At 32.4% G+C, this 23,474-nt stretch overlaps 1 protein-coding gene across 6 annotated transcripts in view; it reads left to right on the forward strand.

Moving 5' to 3' along the window:
• kmr (pleckstrin homology domain-containing family A member kramer) overlaps positions 1-23,474 on the forward strand; it is a 118,675-nt gene that overhangs the window by 25,793 nt on the left and 69,408 nt on the right. The window contains exon 1 of one of the 6 annotated variants that reach the window (XM_072546842.1): positions 14,019-14,093. The exons of the other annotated variants lie outside the window; for them this stretch is intronic. Coding sequence (XP_072402943.1) covers positions 14,071-14,093 — 23 coding nt within the window. The 5' untranslated portion in view covers positions 14,019-14,070. Of the gene's footprint in view, positions 1-14,018; positions 14,094-23,474 lie in introns of those variants that run through there. 6 annotated transcript variants of the gene reach the window in all.

The raw sequence follows: 23,474 nt of genomic DNA on the forward strand, positions 1-23,474 counted from the left end.
TCGCTTGCGACTTAAAATTTTTTATTTTATTTTCTCTTCTATGATCGGGTCTGCAGTGATCTGCTGTATCCTTAACTATTTGATGTATATTGAACGTAGTGTTTTCCTTTTAATATTTCTATTTCTTCACAATTTGACCTTAACCATTTTATTTTGGCTTCTCTGATGTCTTTCTTTATTTGTTTGTGAAGTGTGTTGTAATTTTTAGTACCTTTGAGTTTGCATCTCTTTTCCATCATACCTAGAATTTCGTCTGTCATCTATACTTTCTTTTTGGTTCCTTTTTTTTCGTAGATATTGTATTAATGTTTTAGTCTCATTAATTTCATGTAGTACTTCTTCTTATATACTGTCCGCCTTGTTGTGCCCAGTTAAAGTCTCTCGTGTATGATTTTGTATTTTGTCTTTTAGATTTTCATTCTTCAAACATCCCATGTCGTATTTCTTAATATTTGTTTGCCGAGCTTGTTTTAAATGTAAGTCATATTGTGCCGTCGAGGGGATTTTTGTTTGACAATTACCTAGAAACACTATAAGAAATTAAAATTAAGGGTGTTTTAAAGTTGTTAAATAACCACTTGTTAAGATATTTTTTATGGACCCACGGTACACGTAACGCACCTAACAACGGACCTGTAATCAGTTTACAGCTAATTTCTGTTACGAATTCTTTGAAATCGATAAGTAAGGATATTATATTTCCACATAGATTTTACTGCACTTTCGAGAACGAAATGATATACTTCTCACTGCTATCAACGCCAAGAAACAAAAAACATCCGAATAAGTACCCATTCCTTCTATCGGACAAAGAAAGATTTTAAACCTTAACATACATTTTAGAAACAAGGCACGTATAGTACTCCGATTACTAATTAACTAAGTCGTAAATGGCAAATCGTAAATGTAACTGAAATAACCCTTTAAACCTTCTGAATAGAATTATGGGAACAACGGGAATGTTATGAATAAAAACAGGAATATTTTAGACATGGTTTAATTACAGTTTACGCCTTGAAAACACACTTCAGTTATGAATTATGTATCGTAAAATAGCTTTCCTGTTTCTTGAGAAAATAAATATGTTTACCAATATAACTTATATTATGGATAAAAATTATAATCACGAAGAGTAAATTCTTTTTTAGTTGTATTTCCTTTACTTGAAAATATTTTCCTAAAAATATAGTCTGCGACGAGATTGTAGCCCTTTAATTTATTCCTCTGCAAGTTCTTATATACAGTGGGGGACACAATTATAGAATAAACACATTTTTTCGAGAATCGACCATTTTGGAGACAAATCATGAAACAAGGCTATTTTTATTTTTAAATTATGATTTTTTGGCATACTATATAGCATACTAGTCACTTTGTCCAACTGGGCGTAATGACGTAATCGATTATTTTTTATTGATAATATGGGTCGTATGGTAGCTCATTTGAAAGGTTATTCAATTATCTATTCAGTGATATAAACATTATTAACACAACTTAAACATAATTATTTATACAGCGTTGTATTCATGGATGATTTTGAACAAAACATTGTACACAAACAAGACGACAAACAGCCTACAATATGTTAGAGATATGTAGATGATGTGTTCTCCATTTGGCCTCACGGACCAGAAGCATTGGATAAATTTCTGATGGACATTCTGATGTGTTGCTGACTATTTATTAATCTGTGCATCACAGTTCTGGCTTCGCCCTGTATAAAGATATGAAGTGGTGAAAGATTCAGCAGGACTTCAAACGCCGCTGTAGGAGTTGTTTTTATGCTCCCGTAATATTCCCTTTGTGTATTATTAGCAACCTTATTGCTCCCACTTGGTGCGTCTTTGTGCACCACGTCACAGACCCATAGGTTATCATTGTGATAACCTGTGTCATTGTCTAATAACCCTTGTGTATAACCAAAGGGTCATTTGGGCAACCCCACCTAACCCCAATTTTTACCACACATCCTTTTACATCTGCCCAAGGACATGGTAGTTTTGTGTGTAGTTTTCAGTATGTGAGTATTCAATGTAAGCCTATGATCAAAATATACCCCTAGGTACTTTGTTTCTTTGGCAAATGGAATCTCTGTTCCTCTCAGCACCGCTGGTTTTAGGCCTTTTAGTGCTGTCTTTTTTGCTAAGTTGATGATTTGTGCTTTTTGAGTATTGACTGTCAGTCTCTCTTATTTACACCAGTTATCCACTATATTTAGGGCTACTTGCATTCTACCAAATACAACCTGGGCGAATTTACCCCTGACTATTGCAATATCGTCAGCGTATCCTCGACAGTAAAAGTCTTTTGTGGACATATTTTTGAGAAGATCATCTACCAAGGTTGCCCAAAGTAGAGGTGACAGAACTCCTCCTTGTGGAAAACCTCCACCTGCTCTTGCTTTGACGATTGCTTTACCTAGAGTGATTGCTTTTCATCCGGAAAGTAGGCTGAAAATACCACCGGTTTCTTCTCTCCTACTTCCGTGGTTATAGTTAGAATACTTGTAACAATATCATCGGTGCGGGATTAGTGTACAAGCTACCCTATTACTGTGAATTATGCATGACCTTGGCCTTATAGCTTTAGGTTTCTATAAAACATTAACTTGTTTGGTTGATAAGCCAGCAATCTTCTCGCCTATCCTACAGGGCTCCTGGGCAATATCAATACCTTATTGTTCCACTCTTCTAACCAGCGTTGCCGATGGGCTTTTGCGTGTTAAAGATTGGCCTGCAGGAGCCTTATTTCTCTCTTCACCACAAAAAGTTGTCCGGTTCCGTGGACTTTCCTTCTTCTGTGGGTTCACCGCACTTTTGGACAGTAGTCCTTACGAGTGGACTGGTTTCGCCTGAAGAAGGTTGTTCGTTTTTCTGAACCTCCATGTGTAGGGAAGTTTCCCCTGTTTTACTCGAGTGAATTGCTACTGGCTTTTCCTCCAGTGTTTTTGCCTTCCCTTCATTATATTGGAAAGTTAACTTTCCCACTCCGAAAAAGGGTGACCTATTGAGTTATGGAGCTCTTCTCGAGATTCAGAATGTATTGGGAAGATCCATAAAACTCCTTTGTCTGAAGGTTTGCTCCCCCAGACTGTCCATAGATGTGTCCTGAGCCCATGGTTACTTATCCTTAGTTTATTAAGGATCCTTTGGGATTTGAGACGTTCTCCATCTTCATCCTGCACGAAGACAGTGCATAAGTGCATCTTCGGGATATCTTCCCCCTAAGAGATTCTTAAGAGATTCATTCTCCCCAAGACCTCAGGGTTGGAATCATCCCCTTTAGCCACCTAGCACTTGTGTCATCCGTACAGTGAAGTTCTAGGCAACCGGCCTGTGGCTACTCTTCAGGAAGCGAACCTGAGGTCGAGGCCAAGGAAGTAAACAGTCAGTTTTTGAAAAATATAACCCAACTTACCATCTTGTTAGTTATACTACTGGAACTAAGTATGATTATCTCTGTCCGGAAAACGCGGTCTATGACAATATCAGGAGAACCCTGAAGGTGTAAGTTAGTAATTTATAATAAAAGTGTCGACAAACAAACTTTGAAAAATTAAAATCAGTCCATTAGAATCCGTATTGCAAATTTATTATTAAAAAGTAACAAATTATCGACTGTATCAGACATTTTTGCTTATAACATTGTTTTTGCTCAACGTAAAATAATTTAAAGCACCTCATTTTAAAGCTATGATTATAAGCTTTAAAATGAATTTTAAACATTAAAATTTTGTCATTTTGACATCAAGTTATGTAAGTTTAAATTACTTAATGTATGTGTAAAAAGCAATCGAATTTGTGGTGGTATGATATCAAAAAATTTAGTATCATGTCAGTGAGGACTACAGTATAATGAAAACTGAACATTTTGAGCTTTACTAAATTCATTTTGATGCATTTTCGCTAAAATACTGAAATTTGAAATTGACGTTTAAACGTTTACCAATATTTATTGTGTGATTTCTGACTTGGGCAAAACCAAGTCAGAAAAAAGAAATCATTGGTTTGATCATGAGTGCGAAATGGCCACAAATAGAAAGAACGCAGCATATAAAAAAACCATTAACGCAGGTTGTACACGGAGAAAAAGAGAAGAGTATAGACGTCTTAGAAGAGAGGAAAAACGTATCCATCGATGTAAGAAGAGGGAATACGAACAGAAAACTTTCAGTGAGATAGAAAGTTTATTCGATAAAAAAATGAAACGAGGAAATACTACAAATCCTTAAATACTAGCCGTCGAGAATTTAAACCACGATTAAAAATTTGTAAAGACACTAACGGTGAAATTCTACATGACAAAAACTCAGTTCTTAACAGATGGGCACAACATTTCAGCGAACATCTAAATATAAACGATGTTAAAGGAGGTTACAACATAGAAAATCAACAAAATCTACAACGTCGACTACACAGTGAAGACCCAACAAGAGAAGAAGTGTCAAATGCGATTCTAAAACTCAAAGACAATAACGCTTCAGGAACCGATGAAATCTGTTCGGAAATGCATAAAAAAGGAGGTGATCATTTTTTTGTAGCAATCCATAAACTAACAGAACTTATATGGCAGACTAAATGGGTAGCAGAAGTGTGACTGAAGGGAATAATATGTCCGTTGCATAAAAAGGGTGATCAACTGGAGTGTAAGAACTATAGAGGCATTACTCTGTTAGCATCTGCGTATAAAATCTTCGGCAATGTATTATTTGAAAGACTTAAACATTCTACAAAGGATATTGTTGGTCAATATCAATGCAGATTTAGTGCTGGAAAATCAACTACACATAAAATTCAAGCACATAGGCAGATTCTAGAAAAGTCACTAGAATATAACATAGATACACACCATCTCTTCATTGACTTCAAAGCAGCCTATGAGAGTGTGAAAAGAACTGCATTATATAATGCAATGATAGACTTTGGGATCCCACCTAAGTTAGTTAAGTTGACCCAACTAACAATGCAAAACATACGCTCATGCGTTAGAATTGAAGGAGAAAACTCTACGTTCTTTGACATTAATAATGGAGTAAGACAGGGGGACGCGTTGGCGTTTCTCCTCTTTAATATTGCCTTGGAAAAGGCAATCAGACAAAAAAACAATGAAACTATTTTTAATAGATCGACGCAAATTCTCGCATTCGCTGACGATATAGTTATAGTAGGCAGAAGTATGACAGACATGGTGCAGTGTTTTACAAGGCTTTCGGACGCAGAAAGTGAATTAGGACTTGCGGTAAACGAGGAAAAAACCCAATATATGTTGGTTTCTAAAAACCCTCGAAATATCCAACAGAGAATTCAAATTAACAACCATACCTTTGAGCAAGTCAAAGAATTTACATATCTTGTATCGCTAGTAAACGCAACAAACACGACAAGTGACGAAATAAAAAGACGCATAGCAATAGCAAACAGAACTGTTCACGGTCTCCAGAAACCTTTAAAAATACCTTAATAAGACCGGTTTTAATATAATGGGCTGAAACGTGGACCTTATCTCAAAATGATAAAAGACTTCTTGGTATTTTTGAGAGAAAAATTCTTAGAAAGATTTTTGGGGCCGTAAATGAAAATGGGCTATGGCGTCGAAGATACAACTTTGAACTATATCAGTTATACACCGATCCACCCCAAAGAGTTGCTTACATTACGAAGCACTTGTAAAGAAATATTTTGAAATACAATTCGGATTCTATATTTCATTTCATCCCTTGTTGTTGGAGGTGTTTTATACACTTAATTCTGGTGACCTGAGTGGTCATTTTACCGGTACATCCCTTCAGTTCCATCTTTCATCCAACTGATCAGAATACTACCAGTGTACCAGAATACTAAAGTAATAAACAATAATAGAAAACTGCCAATCGATTATGACCAAAATTTGTTAAAAATTTGCATACCTACTTAAAAAACTAATAACTTTACGCATAGGGAATGCTTCATAAAAATTAAAGTATGGTAAGACATAGTATTTTTCGATGATGATATAAAATATAAGAAGATCCATTTAAAATTTCCAAGACAGTAATGAACTTGCGCTTTGACGTACCCTGTATTCGATTTAGTGGATGCCTTGGACTATAGCCTTATTTATGGTAGACTTTGTTACAATACGCGTATGACATATAATATTGACGTTTTATAGTCAACAAATTATTTTTGAGTTTTTTATGATTGTTTAAAAAAACCAAAGCAAAATCGGCTATATGTCTTTAAGGATTTGTGATCAGCTATCCAGTATACACCTTTTAGAACCTTCAAAAACCTGTGTAAGATTTTTTTCAACTTTTTTTCCTTTACTCTCCTACGCAGAAAGTCACTCAATAAGTCGTACTATGCATTGTTTCATATTCGTATAAGAAATATCATGCCCATCTCTGCCCTGTTAAATGTATACTATAGCCTTGTTTATGGTAGACTTTGTTAGAACATTGTTTTGTGGGGAATTCAGTCAATAGCGATATAATATTTATAACACAAAAACGAATAATACGCATGGAATTATACCTTTTGAGAGCTGTAAGTCCATATTTGTTGACATTTAAAGTTTCGCTTGTACTAATTTACTTTTTCAAATTGTTACTGTGCAAGCAAGCAATTTATTTAAAGCCAGCCTGTGAGATATGTTCACCCCTAAAAATTACGTTCAGGTGTAACAATTCATTGGAGCGAGATGTATTGACTCGAGTTATAAACAGGAATCACTCCACCGCGATCCAATGCTCCAGACCACCCCTTTCCCCCTTATAGCACTCCGATACGCGATAGGGGCACAACTATCAGCCAAATGCTCTTCATGTGGGAGTCCTGGGTAGTAGGGCTCCAATATGGTACTCTATCCGATTAAAAATTCAGGGTAGCGTTAGTCGCTTTATTCCTCTTCTCTTCGTGTGACTTATCTGCGAAACTAAAATTGCTCACTTGCGCATCAAGTCTCCGCTCTGGGCTAGGCCCAGTACGTAGACTTGGTGCTCAAGGGGTTGGGCCCTACGTGCCCGGGTTTTTGTTAATATTTTCTTGTTGGCTTTCGCCGGTTTTTGTTAGTAATTTTTATAATTTTTTCGGTTGCCAAAGCCGTTTTCTGTGTTTTTTATGATTTTTTTGTAGGATGTCCTGAAACATAAAATAAGAATTAGTGCATGTATATAAACATAATCAATTTACCTGGGCCTACACTGTGTTGCGCTTGTCCACGATTTTTTAGAGCTAGGAACTATCCGCTTTTGTTTAATGTTGTTGTTGTTTTTGTTTTATTTTTTCTCCGGTAATTTTTGTTTTCTCTCTGGTTTTATTTTATTTTTATTCCACTATTTGTTGTTTATACAAGCCTCGTATCTCATGATCTCTCGCATTATGTACCTTGGATGGTTCGGTTCTCCAGTTCCGCGAACTTTGTCCTGGCTTTATCTTTCATTATTTCAGTCACTCTGATTTGTTGTAATTCTCTAAATAGGAATCTTTCAGCAACGTACCTCGGTACGTTGGCTGCCTCTCTTAGGCTGCTGTTATGTGCCGCTTGTATTCTCTTTTTTGTAGTATTGCATATGTGTCCCCATGCGAGAGATGCACATGTTAGTATAGGAAGAATTATACTATTTATTAATCTTATTTTTGTTTTCATCCGCAGTTCGCTTTTTCTTCCTGTGAGTCCTCCCATTGACGCTTTTGCTATGTTGGCTTTTTGTATTGTGGCGTCTACGTGTTATTTGAATGTTAATCCTTTATCCATGATGACTCCTAGGTATTTTGCTTCGCCTTTCCACTGGATAGGGTCGTTTTGCACTGTCAATTGTTCCTCTGGTTGTGGTGCCTCTTTTTGAAGAGTACTGCTTGCATTTTTTCGGAGTTTAAAGCCATTTTTCATTTTAAACTCCACTCTTCGATATCGTCTAACGCTGTTTGCAGGTTGTTTATCGCTATGTCTAAATTTCGATGTTTGGCCGCTATCGCTGTGTCGTCGGCATATAGACTTAGTAGAGCCCTGGTGTTCTTGGAATGTCGGCTGTGTATATTTTGTACAGCAGTGTTGACAATACCGCCCTCTGTGGTACTCCAGCCTTCCGGTTCCCTCCGGTTCCCTCCGGTTCCCGAGCTCGGACAGGACTTGTCCTATACGAACCTTGAAACTCCTGTTGCTTCAGTACGAAGAGATTAGACTCGTCATTTGCTTTGCTTACGTCTAGGAAGGCAGCTACTTTATATTGTCTGTCGTTAAATCTAGCTGATATGCACTCTGTTAATCTGAGTACTTGTAGTTTGCTGCAGTGCTCTGATCTAAACCTGAACTGTGCTTCTGGTATTATATCTAGTCTGTCTGTTTCGACTTGGAGTCTGGTGTGTATGACTCTCTCTACAATCTTACTGATTTCAGGTAATGAGCTTATTGCCTTTAATTTTGCGGGAATGTACTGCCTTTTCCTGGCTTAGGTATTATAATGGCATGGGCTTCTTTCCATTGGTTTGGGAATTTCTTGTATCTTAGCATCACATTGATTATATTCGTCAGAAATACTATAGCTCTCGCCGGTAAGTATTTTAGAGCCCTGGTCTTATTTGGTCTGGTCGAGGTGATGTTGGAGGGATGTTTTCGTTTGGATCCTTAGGCCTTTCTCTTTGTTCTTCGACTTCTTCTATGCAGTTGATGTCTTCGTCTGTGTGGTAGTTTAATGTGCACTCTCTCTCGGTAGTGGTCTTCATTGCCTCTGCTTTTTCCTCAGTGGAGCATACTATTCCATTTTTTCCGTGTATTGAAGGGTTTGGTTTTCTATCCTTTCTGAGTATTCTTTGGAGCTTCCAAATATTTTGCATATTTGGACCTTGTTCTTCCTTGTCTCAAATGTGGTTTTCCCAGTTTTGACTACGGTGTTGTTGTAGTGCTGTTTTGACCTCTCTATTTGTCTGTTTACCCTGTTTTTGTCCACCTGGTTCCTTGTCCTTCTTGTTGTATGCTTTGGTCTATTATTTTCCCTCATCAAGTCCTTTATTTCTTGTGGTATGTCTTTGAATCTTCCCATGTGTATCTCTACTTCCTCTTCTGTAGTACTCTTCCTGACTGCCTGTTGGATGATGTTTTCAAATTCTAGGACTCTATCCTCTATATCTTGTGGGTTGTCTATAACTGGGACTATAATTATTCCAGAGCTCACAAGTCTCTTATACTGTATACTATTGACATTATTTATATGTACGAAAAAAATTCCAGCTTTCACAATTATTCGACGCGAGGTGGCGACTTGTTGAGTGTACCTGGAATAGATCAAGGAAATTTGAAATGTCAGTAAAGTATATGAGCATCAGATTGTTTAAAGTTTTACCAAAAAAATAAAGAATAATGCATAAATATTCCTTTAAGACATCAATCAAAAGTTTATTGCTGGCCAAATTTTATACTGTGGAAGAATTTGTATCGGACAGAAATATAACCTAAATGTTTGTAATGTTTATATACTTTTAAATGATTTTAATTTTTATTTATGTGGAAAACGAATGACTTCTCCTATACTTTGTATGTGTCTTAAAAGATGAATAATATTAATTCTGCCGAATTCTCCCTTAGGAAGGCGATAAGTTCGTAAATCAGTTCTTTTTATTGTTCTTTTTATTTTAGACCAGGCGGTATCTGTTTTGGCTTGGGTAAATCATATTTATGATCATAGTTTTTTGCTTTAATCGCTTTGAAATATCATTAGAAATGATAAGTTTACTATACATACACTTCAAAAGGTGGGCTAAACTTTTTATTAAACAATTTGTAAAAAAATGACAAAAATTCAATGTTTTTTCTCATTTTTGTTGCTATATCTCGGCAGCTATACATTTTAGAAAAAAATTGTAATGATAAAAAAGTTTTACAATTAAATTTCCTATAAGACAAAATTGATTGCAAATTGAAAAAATAGTAATTATTAATGCAAAATTAGCACAATTTAAAAATTTAAAAAGGGTTAATGATCAATGTTATTTCAATAATTTTTTTCAGGTATTTAGGAGCCATATAGAACTTTTATAAAATTTACCCCAAAAACTTTAAAATATAAAAAAAATATACAAATATAGAAAATACAATATAATATATACAAAATTTTAACACAAGCAATTTTACACAAGCAAAATAATTTTGCAATCTAAATTTTTGAAAAAAGTTAATAATTTTCAAACTTTGCAGATTCAACAAACAACGTTTTAAATACTTAAAAGTTTTTTGCATATAAAAGGGCATTCAAGATTTCAGATAAAAGCCGAACCATTGAAATTAGATAAATTGGAGAACGGAGGGGTTTTTTTTAAACAACTGTACAATTTTTAAGCTAATAAAAAAATACAATTACTTTTTTAATTTTCTGTTTTAAACTGGTTTTTCTATACTTATGTCGAAAGTTCAGCAAAAGACGCGCATTTTAAGAGAAATAACATTAAGATCGGTCAATTAGTTTGGATGACGAATAGATGAAAAAGTAATTATTTTCCCGTTTTTTAAATTAAAATTGATAAATAATTTACGGAGATATTTGCAAGAAAAAACAGTTTCTTTGCACTAATTTATAAATTTTATTATTTTTTTAAATTAACAAAATAAAATGTTATTAATACATTTAAACATCGAGGAATTACCTTCTTTTAAATTAGTGCGAAATTTCCCCCCGATCGGTCAAGTAGTTTAAAAGTTACTTAATTTATTTATCCCTGAGGCTAAACATTTAAACTATTGAACTTGCTCTATTAATGATGCTAGACGCATTTAGCAAATTTCATAGGATTCTTTAAGAGGTTCAGAAGTTAAATGCATATTGCGTTTTCATCGAAATTATTTACAAAATAAACGTTTGAAAAAGGGGTATGTTTTTTACTTATAAATAATTGTAATAACTTCTATATTTTTCAAGCTATAGACTTGTATGTACAACCATTGGATAGCTGGTAAAAAAACTCTCATTATAAAAAACCTTCTATGACCAATAGGAACGAAGTTAGGGACTATTTAAAAAAAATCATATCTCCATTGTTTATAAACATTAAGAAATAAAATTTGCACAAATTGTGAATGAAAATCTAAACTTTATATTGAAACTTACAGCTATAAAATTCATCCAATTTTTCGAAACTTACAGCCCTTCGAAACGAAGGTACTTTCGAAAGATCGACATAGGAAAGTGGAGAGGATAACTGTTTCAGCTCCGTTTTTTTGGAGATCGGAATTTCAAATTGAAACATGTAGGAAAAATTTACATTATCTCGGCTTCCATTGCAGCTAGAAGCCTGTTTTTTTTAACTGAGATAGCTCGTCGAAATATGAATAACTACATAGTTTTCACTGGCCGGGAAATATGGAAAACCTCGAAAAAATTAAGTCCATTTGAAATTCACCGTAAAAACTTACTTTTTTTTTTTAATTTGGCTGGAATAGTCTGTCGCAGTATTAATAATGATGACATAATTTTCACAACCCCCGGAAATTTCGGAGAATCCCGGAAAATAAACATCTATTTTTTTCATTTTATATCAATGATGTAATAATACTTATATATTTTATAAATTAAATTTCAGGTAATTTTTTACACATTATATTATTATATTAATTATAATTATGTTCTAAAATCTGTTATGTTAAAAAAAGTCTATGAAATTTGCTAAATGTGTATACCATCATTAATAGAGCAAGTTCAATAGTTTAAATATCTAGCCTCAGAGATAAATAAATTAAATAACTTTTAAACTATTTGACCGATCGGGGAGAAAGTTCGCACAAATTTAAAAGACGATAATTCCTCGATGCTCAAATGTATTAATAACATTTTATTTTGGTAATAAAATACTTAATAAAATTTATAAATTTTAGCAGCAAAAAACTGCTTTTTGCAAATATCTCAGTAAATTATTTATCAATTTTAATTAAAAAAACGGGAAAATAAAGATATTCTTGATATAAAAAATTACAAAAAATCAAATTGTGACCATAAATTATTGTTTAAAAAAACGCAAGGTAAAAATACGAGTACTTTTTCATCTATTCTTCATCTAGTATAACTTAAAAGATTCAGATATCTGCGAAAAAATTTTCGACCTTTTTTTTAACCGGACTGGGCTAATGATCGAAAATGACTTAAACAAGTAATCGATCCTGGATTTATTAAATTAATTTTTTATTGAAGTTTATTTATAAAATTATTATTTAATTAAAATTAATATTTACAAGTAAATAAATTTAGATTATTTGATAAAAAATTAGTTAACATTGAAATTGTAACATTAACAAACGAAAAAAAAAAGGAAAAAATTGCTCATTTTTGTAAGTGAATATTCATTTATACCTAAAAACATGGAAAATAAATAATTATAGGCTTTTAACCGTATAATATTTGAATATGTTAACTCACGGGAATACAGTTTTAAAAAATGATCAGAATTGGTCCACTAGAAGCTGAGATAATTGAAATTTTGTCGCTATTTTGAACGCGTCATTTCGTTTTTGAGACGAATGGAAATTACTATCCCTACCACTGCCTCTCGTAGATTTTTCTGTAGTTTTAAATCAACATTTTAACCAGGTTGCACCAAATAAAAAAGGTGAAAATTTATATCTACTAGGTACTTGGCACAACAAAGGTATTTGTCTAAAAATTGACCTCAAACCTTCGTACTATTGTTGTAAATGCCGTCCTAAACTGTCAACTTTGTTCTATCATAATATCTAATTAATCAATCTTAATATTTTTTATCTTAAAATACGTGCCTTTTGCTGAACTTTCGGCGTAATTTAATTTAAAAAATGTTAATTGAAAATTGTTTGTTATTGTATTTGTTTATTAGCTTAAAAATTGTACAGTTGTTTAAAAAATTTCCTAGGTTCCCCATTCAAACGACTTCAATAATTTGATAGCTTAAATATTATGTCATACGTCAAAAAACTTTCATTTGTAAAATTATTTTGCAAAGACTACTTGATCGATTTTGCTGAAATTTAAATAGTGTTTTTTTATATTGGGCGAATTTTGAAAGTTCTATGTTCAATACCTGAAAAAAATTATTGAAAAAACATTGATTTATGACTCTTTTTAAATGGTTTTTGCTAATTTTGCAATAATAATGATTTTTTTATTTTGCAGTCAATTTTGTCTTCTAGAAAATTTAATTGTAAAACTTTTGTGTTGTTACAATTGTTTTCTAAAATGTATAGCTGCCGAGATATAACAACGAAAAGGAGGAAAAACATTAAATTTTTCTCATTTTTTTCACAAATTGTTCAATAAAAAATTAGATAAATTATCATTTCTAATAATATTTCAAAGCGATTAAAGTAAAAAACTAAGATCATATACGATTCACCCAAGTGATGGTGTTTTAGAATAGATACTTCCTGGGCTATTTGCCCAGTATTCACGCATACGTTCTGCAAAACGATGCTTCGTTTTTCTGATAGTATTATATTATTCTGATAACATTATTCAGTAATCAATTGTTATTGTTTATGTTGTATATATTAATCAATATTATTATAAATTTGGTTAAAATAGCGCTATTTTAGAGACCCATTTATATTGTTTACTATGTTAAAAATTGGGTCAAGCTGAACCAAATGGTAGTGTAAATATAAGAGTAATATAAGTTTGAAGGACAGACTTATTTTAGAAATGAAATTCCAATGTATACAGAATAAATTATCGAAAATTTGCATCCGGGAAAAACTTAAAAGGGTTACAACATTGTTAGAAAATGGAAGTTAATCCGAGGACTTGATGTAGAGAACAGATTATCGGTTATCTTTGCCAAAAAATCTTAAGGATAGGATTAGATAACTTAAATTTGTCTGGTTTTGAAATAGTTTCTGGAAAGTCAATGAGGAAATTTTAATTCCTTTCGTGTTTCCAAAAGACTTGGAATTTGATTGGTCAGAAAGGGAGGGGAACGAGATTAAAACGAGGTGGAATCGTGTATTCGAGGAGGTGAGTAGTTCTTTACCATTTAGAGACATCAGTCGTTCTTTACCAGCAGATGTCGGTAGAAGTGGTCGTGAATTCAATCCGTATTTTTTTTAAATATCAAAAGTTTATAGCAGTAGAGTCAGTTAATGTCTACTCTAAGGGAATTACTGTAAGTAAAAATTATTTGTATTTATTGGAGTTTTTGCTGAATTTTTGCCTGCATTCTTGTGAGAAAGTCATCGTGGAAACAGCATTAGAGCAAGCAGGTTTTAAGCGTTTATTTAGATAAAAGATTATTTTTAGTCAGGTTTGAAAACCATCATTTTTTTGGAGATATACAAATAGTCTTGTTTATCTTATTTTTCATAATAATTTGTAGTGACAGTATGATCGAGAAACTTTCTATCAATATTTCGATTTTTTAATATTAATCAATTAAAAATCATTCTAAATTTTTTGTTAGAGAAAGAAGGAAATTGTTTTTTGTTATTATAGCTAATGAAATAACATATCACAATTTTAATTCTGTTTGATGTTCTAACAGCTAAAATCAGTCTAAGTAATATCCATTATAGTTAAATAAATTAATCACCGCTACGTATTTTACTTTTTCAAAAATGTAGATTTAAAAATAAACATTTACTTATTTATTATATAATATAATCCTTATTTGCATCCTTACCTTACCTTATGATTTTAATAGGCAATATTATAGTTAATTGATATTTTTAAACCTTAATAAGAAACACCTGAAATAAATAAACTTATTCATACGCGTCCTTTTTTATTATCAATTTTATATAAAATTTATTATTAATTAATTTAATTTTCATATAACATCATATATATGATTATAAAAGTGTCTGCTTTCCATTGTTTAATAATATACCTACAGGGCTAGTTGTGAATTGTAACTAAATCTATTCGTCATAACTTTCGAACGGTGAGTTCGATGTATCTCATATTTTGGTCAAACGTTACACTATTACCATCTAATAAACTGATTTTCAAACTAGAAAAAAATCAAGTCCAGGTAAAAAAAAGTTTGTTTTGTTCATAGAAAAAATATCACCCTCTATACGGTTTTTGAAAATTAATAAGAATTTTACAAATTAGACAAATAGACAGTTAAAATGGCATTGTATTTTTTCTCCATACGATTACTGAATTTTTCATTAAAACAAATTTGACTGAATTAAGTTTGGTAAAGTGAACCTTAGATTTAAAAAATGCAACTTTTCTTGCAAAAATGAAGAAATCTTTTTGAAGAAATATTGAATTTATTATCATTATGTAATAATAGTACCACAGCTCATGCTATAAATTTTAAAGAATACAACCCTTTTAGACAATTTCCAGAATTTCAAAAGATACAAATTGTTTTGAATAATACTAAATATCGGCCTGTGTAATATTTGTTTAGAGATTCATCTGTAGTGTCGTTTTATTGAATTCTTAGAATTTTATTTTACTTTTTATCAAAAGAAAAGGCTACAGTAATAATTCGTTATATGTTGTCAATGAAAACTAAAATTAACCTTTAAAATAACCTGCATTATGTATGTATTTTGTTTTTAAATTTGTGAAAAACAACATAAATAAAACTAAATTAAACAAAAATAAACAAGAAATATTGTGTTAGTAATTTACATCACCACCTTCTAACAATTTATTAATATGAAAATTAGTACAACCTTGTCAGCAAATTTCCAGAATTTCAAAAGGTATAAATTGTTTTGAATAATACTAGAATATCACCCTGTATATTTGTTTAGGGATTCATCGGTAGTGTCGTTTTATTAAATTCTCAGAATTTTGTTTCAAAAGAAAAAAAATCCGGTTTAATCTTTTTTAAATGAATGAAAAGAAAATACATAAAACTTTAAACATTAACGAATTTATTTACATGTTTAAGAAAATTTAAGAATAGACAAGAATTGTATAAAATTACATAAAAGAACTTAAGAAACAAATAAAATGAACAGGACGTAACAAAAACCAAAGCTAAAATTGTTGATATGTATAGCAAATTTTCAAAATGAACACCTGTTTCTATAGAACGTCTTTGTCGGGCCATCAAATGTCTAATTGACCTGAGAGTTAAGGAATTATTTCTAATAATGTAATAATAATCAATATTGTTGTCAATTAGTTCTTGTCGTGTATTTATATTTTCTCGATAAACCATTTATTTCAATCGACCCCTTATGGAATAGTCGACAGGGTTAAAATCAGGTTATCTAGATGTCCATGCATAAGGCCCCTCGCATCCGATCCATCCATAAGATGTATGAAGATGTTGACAAACAGCCACCGAGAAATGTGGTGATGTCCCATCATGCATAAAGTACATACCTCGGACGGCTACACTGGCTAGTAGATTCGGTAAACCATACAATAAACGATCATTATTCGCAACTCACCTAGCATCGTAATCGTGTGATTTCATTTCCTAGATGCAATATTTGAACTTATTAGATGTGGTAGGGTGTAAATTATTATTTCTTAATACTGTGTCAACTTTTGATTAGGAAATGCCGAATTGTCTTCTTACTTGCCTGGTACTTTACTTATTTAAGAATCTGCTTCGACTGCACAATGGATATGATATTCTTGTAAACGATCTATTGCTCGTTCAGAGTTTGATTTAGGAAATGTTCCATTTTCTTTTAAATACTTAAACATTGATCCAAACGTTTGATGATTCGGCTTTGATATTCTCCGCCGACAACCCTACCTCCCGTCACAAAACCCCTAAAAAAATAATGTCTGCGTCTTCTGCTAATGAAAATTGATGTGGCATTTTGCAATTAATTAAAAATAACTTAAATAACGTCACTATTCAAATGCTAATGAAAAACTGTCAAAAAAGTGTAAGAAACACAAATAAATAATAACGATGTCTAGCGAAAGTCAAATTATGTGACCAAAGAACGGAAATATCAAATTATCATAACCTCCTAAGATTCACTTAAATTTTCATATTAATAAATTAATTTAAATACATACATAATTCAGGTTATTTTAAATGTTAATTTTCTCAAATAAAAACTGATTACTGCAGCCTTTTCTTTTGAGCAAAAGTAAAATAAAATTCTGAGAATTCAATAAAACGATACTACAGATGAATCACTAAACAAATATTATACAGGGCGATATTTTAGTATTATTCAAAACAACTTTTGAAATTCTGGAAATTGTCTAAAAGGGCTATATTACACAGGCCGAAAATATTCGGACCCAGAGATCAGAATATACTTTTCGGAAGGTTTTTTGTGCGCTAAATCCGAATATGAGCTCCCAATAGCCAGATTTGTTCTGGTTTCTGAAATATTCTAATCTAAAAGTTCAAAAATAGCGGTTTTTGGCCGTTTCTTCTTTTTTTGCTGCTATATCGCATTTTAAAATTTCTTAGTTTTTAAAAATCTACAAACCGTGTGACTATAATCAAAATTTGACCAATATTTGGACTATACTACTCAGAAGGTTTTTTGTGTACTAGATTCGAGTCTGAGCTCCAAATTGACACATTGACTCTGGTTTATGACATATCCTAATTTAAAAGTACAAAATAGCGGTTTTTGGCTGTTTTTGAGGTAATGTAGCATCGTAATATATTTTTTCTCCCATAAACTGCTATAACCATCTTAAATTATAGGTCTCAATCTTTAAAATGAAGTTTAATTTTAGTCAATTAGCTTCTTTTTTCGCTGAGATATCGCATTTTGAAATATCGTAGTTTTAAAAAACCTACAAACCATATGATAATATAGTAAACTCATAGGACCTTATTCCAACAACCTCAAACCTGACAACCCAAATCGAATAACCCCAAATCCAATAATCTCAAACCTGAGAATCCAAATATCACTGATCGAAACAAAACACCTCTAACCCTATCAACGTCTACAAACCACCCCTACTGTTTTTGCGGGCCCTGACATTAGAAAGCTAAAGAAAGAAAACAATTTTGAGCAAACTATGCCACTTACAGAAAAAGAAGCATGGTTTAATTTTAAAAAAGTTTTCTACAATTTTCTAGGAAATCATCGAGATGCAAAATACAAAACAATCGTATCAACAATGGTAAAATTTTTTCAAAAACTAGGCCGCTTGATGAGCTTGAAATTACACTTTCTGTTTTCTTATTTAAATCATCACCAAGACTTTCAATGTCGTTGAGATGTACGAATGACAAAAGATTACTGCTGGTTACTTAAGAGAAATGACGTTTCAGTTGAACATAAACGTAAGATACTCAACCAATCATTTGCATTAAAGCGAGATAGATTTTATATATAAAAAAAGTAAACCTAAATTTATACCCATTCTTATTATTTACACATACCCATTTGAAAGAGAAAGATTTGCTTTAAGGTGTTTTTTAGTATAGAAAAAGGAATGGATCTACATACATACATAATCTCAGAAATTGCTAAAAAATTGTTTTTATTTTATTAAAAAAGTTCTAGATTTATTCAGACCTAGAATTAAGTTTTATGCACCAAAACAGCTTATTTACCGTTTAAAAGTGCATTTGAAAATTATATTTATTTTCAAAAAGCCTCATCTCACTACAGGGTTTATTTTTTTTTGTTTCAAAAACCTGCATTTTTTTGTTTATTTCTGTGAATAACGATAATGGCTAGTTTTGAAGAAGAGGTCTCATACGAGTCGTACCGCGAGAAAAAGATCACGAACAAGTTATTTGCAAGTAGAGTCTAAATAGAAAAGGACTCGACAAAAATGACATTAACATAGTGAGAAATCTCTATTGGAACCAACATGCTGTGGTAACATTAGATAGAAATAGCACGGATGCGCAACAGATAAGTAGAGGAGTGAGACAGGGCTGTGTACTTTCACCATTACTATTTAATGTATATTCCGAAGAGTTATTTACGCAAGCACTTGAAAACTGTACAGAAGGGATCAAGATAAATGGTGAAAATATAAATAACATCCGTTATGCTGACGATACAGTCATTATCGCTGAAAGTGAGACAGACCTGCAGACGTTACTAAACACAATTTGTGCTACTGGAGAACAGTTTGGTTTAACACTAAACATAAAGAAAACAAAAACCATAGTTATCAGTAAGAGGGGCAAAGTTACAAGGATCCAGATAAAAAATGAAGATATTGAGCAAGTGGACAAAATGAAATACTTAGGAGTCTGGATTACGGAAGATCTGAATCCGAAATCAGAAATTCGCTCAAGAATAGAGCAATCAAGAGCAGCCTTTTTGAAAATGAGGAAATTTCTGAGTAACCAAAGACTCAATCTGCAAATCCTATATCGGATGGTAAAATGTTATATCTCTATTCTTCTTTGTGGTGTCGAAGCCTGGACTGTTAATGTTGACTTAATGAGAAAACTGGAAGATTTTGAGATGTGGCTTTTTAGGAGAATTTTGAAGATACCATGGACCGATCATATTACGAACGAAATGGTGTTGCACAGCATGGGAAGAGACAGAGAACTTTTGACCACCATTAAAAGGCGAAAGACAGCATATTTGGGGCACATACTTAGAAATGAGAAGTACGAGTTGTTGCAGCTGATTATGAAGGGTAAAATCGAAGGAAAAGAGGTCCTGGTAGACGACAAATATCCTGGCTGAAAAACATTAGCGACTGGACCGGGTTAAACACACAGACGCTCTTAAGAAAATCAGAAGATAGAGACGAATTTGTAATGGTATAGCCAACCTTCATTAGTGGAGACGGCACTAGAAGAAGAAGAAGTAAACTAATAATACGTTTAATTAGTCATAAACTAACAAATTGTGAGTTTTTAATACCTGATCGGTGTTTGACTGGTCAAATACGGATTTCAAATTATGTTTGCTTGACCAAATTAGTCTCTCCTAGGTTTGACAAAAATTCTTTAGTGAAAGGCCGAAAATGGAATTTATGTCGGACTTTGGCAAGACCGTAAGTCAGACCTGAGGATTAACAAGACAAAGGAGCGCCAGAGTTTCGAGGTTTGGCTATATATAAAGCCTGTGTGATATTCGCCCAGATTACTTTAATATGGTTTAAAATTTTTTTTGGTCTTCAATATAGCTCAATTTCTGCTCAAAGAACAACCTTTTTTCCTTCTACATATTGTCTTCGCTTTCCGTTTTTTTCAGCATATGCTTCTTAAAATTCGATTTTGCTTATCCTTATGCTATTTATTCAGGTGTTGTTTCGGTCATCAACTGCTCTCTTACAATCTTTATCATACCAGTCTGCTTCTAATCTTTTTTGTCTACTCCTTGGTAATACTAAGTCTGCTGTTTCGTGTATTTTTTCTTTTAGTTGTTCCCGTCTGGCTTATGAATTTCTCTTCAACCTGCTCTCTGATTTTTTTCGTGACATTTACATTCTGTAATAGTACACCGAGAGTAGGCCTAGGGTAATCCGGCTTAGAGACGTTATATTCAAAGTGGCGATTGTTATCTTTTTTTTTTCCTTCTGTCGTTATTTTTTTTCTTATCTTGTTTATTTATTTCTATGTCTTGTGAGTCCATGACAAACTGTCTTGGTGAAAAAAAAAACTCTATTTAATCACCACGTTGAAGGCAAATTTTTAAATACAATTTATAGCCGGAAACAAAACAAAACTGATTGATACTAACGAATTGTTTATTGTGTACCTAATTTCAAAAACAAAACAGATGATCCAAATATTTTTTACCATGAGTCCTCACTAAACGCTCATGCACATTTGATAAAATTTGGGAGATAATACACTCGTTTAGAAGGGGATAACTCGTAAATAATCTGATATTGATGTAAAAAAGTGACTCTAAAATATTAATCTAGCTCAAAAGCTAGTATCTTATTACATCACTGGACTAGTATTCAAAAACTTTTTTACCATACTTAAATTTATATTCCGCCCTTGTAAATTCTGTTAATCTAGGTAATATATTTTGTATGCCGCGGCGAGTAACAATAATTTTAACGTTTCTATTGATAATTTTAAGGTTTTTGTTATTTTGCTGCCGCTCCCGATACAAGTGTTTTGAAATATTCCCACATAATATAATATGAGTAGCCTCACAGGCAGTGTCCTAGAGATCGTGCTCAACCTTGATTGACAACGGATGTATTCAACTCGTTTGGTTTTTAACAAACAACATGCAGCGATTACCAGACAGTTAATCTCGGTCAATGAGAGAAAAAATAGTATTTAATAAAATAATGGTAAGATTAAATAAATTAAAGAAAAGTGGTGGTATGGTAGTTTAATACATAAACGTAAAGATGCACTGTTTCTTTTTTAGATAGCTTCCCTTTTGGTTGGTACAAATTCTCGTCTTATTTAGATGATTTTATTAACTGTTAGTTAACATGTTTAGTATCGAATGTATATATATATAAAATTTGTCCAAATTTTTCTCACATTATCGATACCTGACATCCTCTTTATTTATTACAAATATGATTACTCTTACTCTTCTGTTTCGATAAAAAATGATAGGCAAATTTTTACAAAACAAAATATGTCCATTAAAAATCTAATGAATATTGTAGACCTTTTTTCTATCGGAACGGAAGAGATCATATTTGTAATAGATGAAAATAATGTTCAGTATCAGTAATTTGAGAAAAATTTGCAATTTTTTTCAATTAGAAGGATGTAATTGCATCTTAAAACATAGTTTTTAATTCTAAACAACTTTTCATAATAATAATTTTAGATATTGTGAAATATAAAGGTACTCCTCTTAAGCGAAATTCATATTTAAGACATACCTATCTCATATAAGATTGATAAAATTTAATATCTGATGGTTGCATCTTCGGTTTTAGACCATGCAGAGCTTTCTATGAAGAATAACTTTTTTCGTAAAACTTGGAATTTGGTTCTAGGTTTAATAAAATATTTGAAAACCAACCATACAATTTTTTGGCGTTCATTTCTTCATGATACTCATTGGTTTTCTTGGATTCGAATAATAACAAGCCATCCATCCATCCATCCATCCAATGGCGCTACAGCCCAAATCGGGCCTTGGCCTCCTTCAACAGGCTTCTCCAATCATCTTGATTTACCGCTGTTCTTTTCCATGAACGCGTTCGCAGGCAGTTCCTGGCATCCTCATCGACTTTATCTTCCCATCTCTTTTTAGGTCTTCCAACAGGTCTTTTTCCCTGCATTCTTGCATTTAATAATTTTCTGGGGATTCTTAATAACAAGCCGTTATCCAAAAACACCGAATCACTGTCTATGTGTATTAAAATGAGTCTCCGTAATTTGCCCGCTGATGTCTTCAAACCCGATAATAGCCCTTCAATTAAGGAGTGATGGATTCGACAGTTACTTGATGGAAATTAATTTTTGTATAACAATAAAACACTGAACACTTTGTTTTTAAAACTTCCACAAAATTTATAATATCTTATCACTACAGCTGTTTCGACAGAGTTCCTTTCTGAAGTAATCTATTTTTGGTATGTGTTGACACTTTATAGTCTTTAACTGAATAGGTTGAGGAGGGGAGAACTGTTTGTCTCAAGTAACTATATTGTTTAATTTGTTAATGTCCATAGATTCTATTAAAGATAGCTTATGGCGTTTATTTTGGATGTCAAGAACTTGAAATTCGTCATTAAAAGAATGATTATAATTTTGAAGGTGAAGTGCATATGTAGAGTATGTTTTTCTATTATTGAAAGCCCTTTTATGTTTTGCTATACGTTTGTTAAAAGTTCTACCAGTTTGACCGATATAAGTTTAAATAAAGGCTTGTCGACTGTTTCTAACTTCAAAATCTTGCCACACCGTTGTGACAGTATGGCCTTGATTTAATTAAGTTTCGTCTAAATAGTAGATTTTTCTTCCTTTATGACGATATTTTTGGATTTTTTTCAGGTAATATCTCCGTCATCTTTCCTTTCTATAAGAATACTGTTCCTACTTCTTTTCATATATATGTAATTGTTTTTCATTTGCTTTAATGTTCTCAATAATCCACGTTGTGATATTTTGGGTATCAAATCGTATCAAAAATTTTGCCGACGATGTTACTTTTGATTATTTTCGCCTTACATGTTTGTCAGGACTCTATAAAAACGTGTTAACCGCTTCAGGTCACCTACAATACTGATGTATTTCAGTAATAGCAACAACAAAGTTGTTATCAACAAACCAGTTGTTAATAAACAATATAATGGTAATTCCCAAACAATTAATAAAAGTAAAATTTGGGAGAAAGTCTTTCGGAGTAAACTAAAGCATCTATTGTTTTATGTTTAAATGTAAATGACATTCTTCTTCTTCTAATGGTGCTACAACCCTTTGTGAGTTTTGGGCTGCTTAACAATGGTCTTCCATTCTGCCCTGTCGGATACTTTCTTTCACCACTGCCTGATGTTCATGGTTTTAAGATCCCTCTCTACGTCGTCTATCCATCGTTTACGGGGCCTTCGTCTTGTTCTGTTTCCTTGGGGCTTCCATCTCTGGACTACTTTTACAGCTCGATTATCTGGCATTCTTTCTAAGTGACCAAGACAGTTTAGTCTTTGTGACTTTACAAATAATATCTCCGCTCTG

This window comes from Diabrotica undecimpunctata, chromosome 10, assembly GCF_040954645.1.
Source record: "Diabrotica undecimpunctata isolate CICGRU chromosome 10, icDiaUnde3, whole genome shotgun sequence".
Classification (NCBI taxonomy): domain Eukaryota; kingdom Metazoa; phylum Arthropoda; class Insecta; order Coleoptera; family Chrysomelidae; genus Diabrotica; species Diabrotica undecimpunctata.